The sequence below is a fragment of the Branchiostoma floridae genome, chromosome 7, assembly GCF_000003815.2.
Source record: "Branchiostoma floridae strain S238N-H82 chromosome 7, Bfl_VNyyK, whole genome shotgun sequence".
Classification (NCBI taxonomy): domain Eukaryota; kingdom Metazoa; phylum Chordata; class Leptocardii; order Amphioxiformes; family Branchiostomatidae; genus Branchiostoma; species Branchiostoma floridae.
The window spans coordinates 22,462,529-22,467,375 of NC_049985.1; the positions used below are offsets into that span (position 1 = coordinate 22,462,529).

Below are 4,847 nucleotides of genomic sequence, written 5' to 3' on the forward strand. Positions count from 1 at the left end.
CGTGAAGGATTAGTACTTTGCATTACCAAAGTAAGCACCGGGATATTAAGGTGTTTGATTTGACGCCATGAGAATACAGATTTCAAACTTAATTATTCTGTTCTATAAATTGAATCAATTTAAAGGGAAATCATTTGGTACTACCTCATCATTGTCATTTGTCATCCTGTATGAGGTGCAGCAAGTAAAGTTTGACTTCCAGTGCAGTCTGTCATTCATCGCTGCGAGGACCGTCCAGTCCAGTTTCTAACTCAATAAGGTTCTTCAAAGTTAGCCTTGTGCGACCAACACGCTTCTTAGAGAGAACAGGTGTCCAGAATAAGAGTTTTCCGGCTGGCTCTATACTACGAGCCACATGGCCGGCAAGGAGAGACAGACACACAGAAATACACACAGAAAGATAGACAGACAGACAGACACACAGAAAGACACATAGAGTTAGAGAGAAAATGACAAAACACAGATACATTCACCACAGACATAATTTAACAATCACAAACAACTGAATCCCGGTTACCCCATGTGAACAGCTCCGTCATGTAGTAGACAGACCGTATTCCAGTCACGCCATACCCGCCCACTATCCTGATAGAAGGATTAGACAAGATGAGAAAAAGTTGACGCCATGGCAGCGGATTTACGCCTCTCGACAAACCTATTACGTTTACATTTAGGTGGTAACTACCTGCACTGCTTGGTGCGGCTTTGTAGCAGACACTTATAAGTTAAAGGTGGAATTACCCCTTTTTGCCCGAAGGAAGCGGACTTAGGTTTAAGTGTACATGTATGGCGAATGGAGGTACATACACTGTTATCTCCTAGGTATTAGGCAATGCATCACCAGGCCTGTTAAGCCATGCACTAGTTCAGAATACCCGTAGGGCATATAGTAAACAAGATGCGCGAAGCTTTAACGCTCGCACGAAGCACTTTAATGAAAGCAATAAAATGTAGTCTTTATCATGTTATAATGTTATCATACATATTGAGCTAAACTATAAGTCGTTGCCTCTAATTAAAACATCATTTTTACCTGTTTTGGTAATTGAACCATTTATCAACTCAAATCTAGCCAAATCTGTTTTCTGTTTTCCCCATGTATTCTTTATGTACACCTTTTTTCCTGAGGTATTGGGCTAATATGCTATTTTTCATGAAATAAAAATCTAAATGTCTCAATGATGACTGCACATATCAACAATGGCCGCATGGGGTCGCTGTAGGCATTTGCCACATGGGAGTGACTGTCGCCACATAGGTAAACGAGACAACGTGACAAAGGGAAATTAGCTAGACGTGCAATGACCTTGAATGGTTGTTCACACGTATACGGTGATACCATCAATTTTACAGGGGTGGCCTTTAAAGTGATTATCCTTCCGAATTCGAAAGAGTAAGAATAATGTACCGGGAACTGTAAAAACCTATTTTACAACTATGTCGTAGGCAATAAAACCGTTGGGAAGTCTGCGAAGGAAGTTGTTTCGCAGGTATATATCGATTTTTTAGCCAACGTCAAGCGTCGTTACGTAAGGAATATCTGGAATGCGGAGGAAAAGATCACGACTACGTTGCGTCTAGCAATATTTCTTTGTCCATTCGTCATTTACGCAATACATTTATCAAACCCGTTAAATGAAATATTCGCAACGACAGGAAAATACCTGATCAGAACGAATGTTCCACGCGTTGTGCGCTATATCCTGGTGTTCCGCACATGCATGAATAAGTTAAGTTTGTCCAGGTAATAGAAATTTCGTTATTTTTATTTAGCTTTGCTCTTTGTAAATTACTGCTTCAATTTCAATTGACAATTTCCAACATTGTATCAACTAATGGTCGTACATGGTAACATTGGAAATCCGAATAAGTTAGAAGTTGATATAATATTTGATAAAATGCTCCTGCACTTCCAGAGGAAGCTGCTAGGTGGCCAAAACCTACATCACGCTTTGCATAAAAAGCTACTTGCTACCAAACAACAACAGAAACAACAACAAAACATAACATGTCCAGGGCAAAAGATACAGAAACAAGAAGTCTTACTGCAGTACCAACGTCACAAACAAGGGGCCCAAAATCGACATTAATCATTGTCTTCCCACTCCCTATTTACATACCAAATATCATTACCAACCATCTAGAACTTCAAAGTTTATGCCTATCATAAAAATCCGGAAGCACAGACACACAGACACACCAAAATCAATCGCTCAATTTTTTTTATGGAGGTACCAGACCCGAACAAAAGCGACGGGTCCTCCCGGAAGAATGTACTCGTAACTGACTGCAAAAACCTTCGGGAAATATCAAACTATTTATCACCCACCCGAAGGTATATACCCGTACCTTTGTCCTTTCCTCATATTTACGGATGAAGAAACTCCCATAAAACACATACAAATGTTGATATACGATTAAACAGTTTTATGTTTTGTCACGACTACATCGTCATGCACGATGCTTTTGTTGTATATCATTCTATCGGCGATTTTCTAAGAGTTGATAGATATACTCGTATTGAAATTAACCTCCCTTTCTATCTGGTAGCGCTGCCCGTCATAACGTATGTATTATACAAACGCGTCTTCTTTATCGAGGAGCTTGTTAATTCGTAAACGTCACCCCCCTTGAGTAATGGCATAGCCCAGATTTACGTCCATCTCTATACATGTATGCTGACGATGTCCCAGTCCTCCTAGCCTTGAAGCCCACACCTGCAAGCGAGTAGTACGTTCTCACTAGAGGGAAAAACCGTTGGTGTCCACCCTTTGAATCAGTAGCATCTCCCCGTTCTCGTTATTGCGGATTCATGAGCTCTATCTGTGTGTAGAGATGCCGGCTAGAAGCGCCCATGTAAATGAACCTATCACCACTGCAGGTCCATACAGTGAATGTACACAGTGAGCGCTGACAGCCCTTCAACGCTAGGCGTGTACGTATACGTTCCCGGAACAGACATGCCGGATTCATTCCAGGAAAACAGGTAGACGATTTCTGATTGTATTCACGGTTTGTTGACGTAAATGCTGTCGTCAGTTTTAGTAGTGAAAGACATTCGATGAAAGGTCGTGACTATCCGGAAGAATATTCATCAACTAAGCAGCCTTGTCCCTCGTCCTATAAACAGTGAGACTTGGTGGGAGGCTGGAGTGATGGATTAGTGCATCAGGACAAGACAGGAGCTCCCGAGGCGGACTGGTAATACCACGGAGCGGGCGCACACGCATGCCTTCCCGCGGCCTTGTTAGACATGGCACCCGAAAGACTGATGCCTCTGCCCCGATTCCTTCTCCTCCTCTCCATCTCTACCCTGCCTGCTGTTGGAGGTTTTCCCGAAAAGGTCATCATAGGTACGTAGATGATTCTTGTAACATCTATTTTCTAGCCTACGACATGATTCATTCAGCACAAAATGCACCTGCATGTAAAAAGCGCATCTCAAGATGGCGTCCCGTAAGATCACCCACTCACTGAATATGTAGTCTACCATACTTTATAGAATCAGCGGACGTGTCTATCACAAGACAATCGGTTCCCATGTGTTTACTACATCTCCAGGCACCTCTCTTGACGTCACCAGATTCTGTGAAATATCTAAGGCTTTCGTAGAAAAGGGAGTCTCATTTTCTCAACGTATTGATCGGCGATCGGATCTCTTTGATCAGCTGTAAGAAAGGCCATACCTTACATCAACATTAGCACGACCCGAACAGATGTGGTGAAACTGATTCTTTCGGCCCTCTATGAGAGAGAAATATACGAGGACCTTAATGACTTGTAGCAAGGTTTCCAATCAAAACAGATGGTTCGCGAGGGAATAAAATTGTCCCATTAATGAAAGCACTAACTGCATGTCCGTGTCACTGAATTGATGGAGTCGATTTCTCCCGAGGCAGAAATTGTTCTGGCCTTGGTTCTGGTGTAATGACTGTTCTACAGTGCCCATCAGTACGGTATCTTTGAATAGCAAGTACATAGAAGTGCCGGGATAACAAGTACATAGAAGTAGTTTCGGAAAACAAAACAGCAGGGGGCTGTCTCTAAAAGGGTACCCAGTGTAGAGTCCCATTAATCACAGTATCCAAGATTACATAGGACCGCCACTCGTTTCAGGGGTACCTATCGTTTTAGTTGTGACATTGTTGAACCGGTAACTCAAAACTAGCATACGACGAATCGTCAATACACAACAATTCATACCCTGTACTTATCAATTCACTCTAGAATTATCTCTGTAATCATTATTGACCTTGGATACTATCTAGAATTTTGTATCTAACATATGACAATATTATTCATAGACCTCCAGTCAATTTTGTCAAATCTAATCGAAACGCTCGAAGGCCTCCAGAAGTAATTATTTTTTTATAAACATTGAAGTATGATGAACGTTGGTGTAGGGCAAAAATACGCTGTAGGTAGAATTTCGTGATAACTATGCCGTAAAGTATATAGTGAGTTAGATTCATTTGCCCAATAATATGCATCTGTTTTTCTCTTGCTTACTGCATTTATATATGTTTATCATTACTTATAGTATATCCATATAAAAGAAGATCCTATAATTCTGAGGTTTACAAAACACGCTCTATTGGAAAGTGTGCTTTTTATTGTACATTCTCTGAGCGCTATTGTGTTATCTAGCAGATTGTAGAATGCTGTGGAGAATAGTTGTACCATTTTTAGATCTGCAAATATGGTAAATACAGTCAAATGGTCCAGAACATTTATTACTTTGAAACTGTTTTTAAATTCGTGATTTCAAGACAAATCAAGCTGTAACTGAGCCAAAACTCACATCACTTTACTTACATAAAAAGCTATGTGTCTCAAAAACAACAACA

The 4,847-nt window shown here is 40.9% G+C and overlaps 1 protein-coding gene across 2 annotated transcripts in view; it reads left to right on the plus strand.

Annotated features, from left to right (window-relative positions):
- Positions 1-2,453: 2,453 nt before the first annotated feature.
- LOC118419644 (glutamate receptor 2-like) overlaps positions 2,454-4,847 on the plus strand; it is a 65,612-nt gene continuing 63,218 nt past the window's right edge. Inside the window, exons 1-2 of one of the 2 annotated variants that reach the window (XM_035826137.1) lie at positions 2,454-2,986; positions 3,131-3,353. In XM_035826137.1, coding sequence (XP_035682030.1) covers positions 3,254-3,353 — 100 coding nt within the window. In that variant the 5' untranslated portion in view covers positions 2,454-2,986; positions 3,131-3,253. The remainder of the gene's footprint in view (positions 2,987-3,130; positions 3,354-4,847) is intronic. The other variant, XM_035826136.1, reaches the window with a different exon arrangement.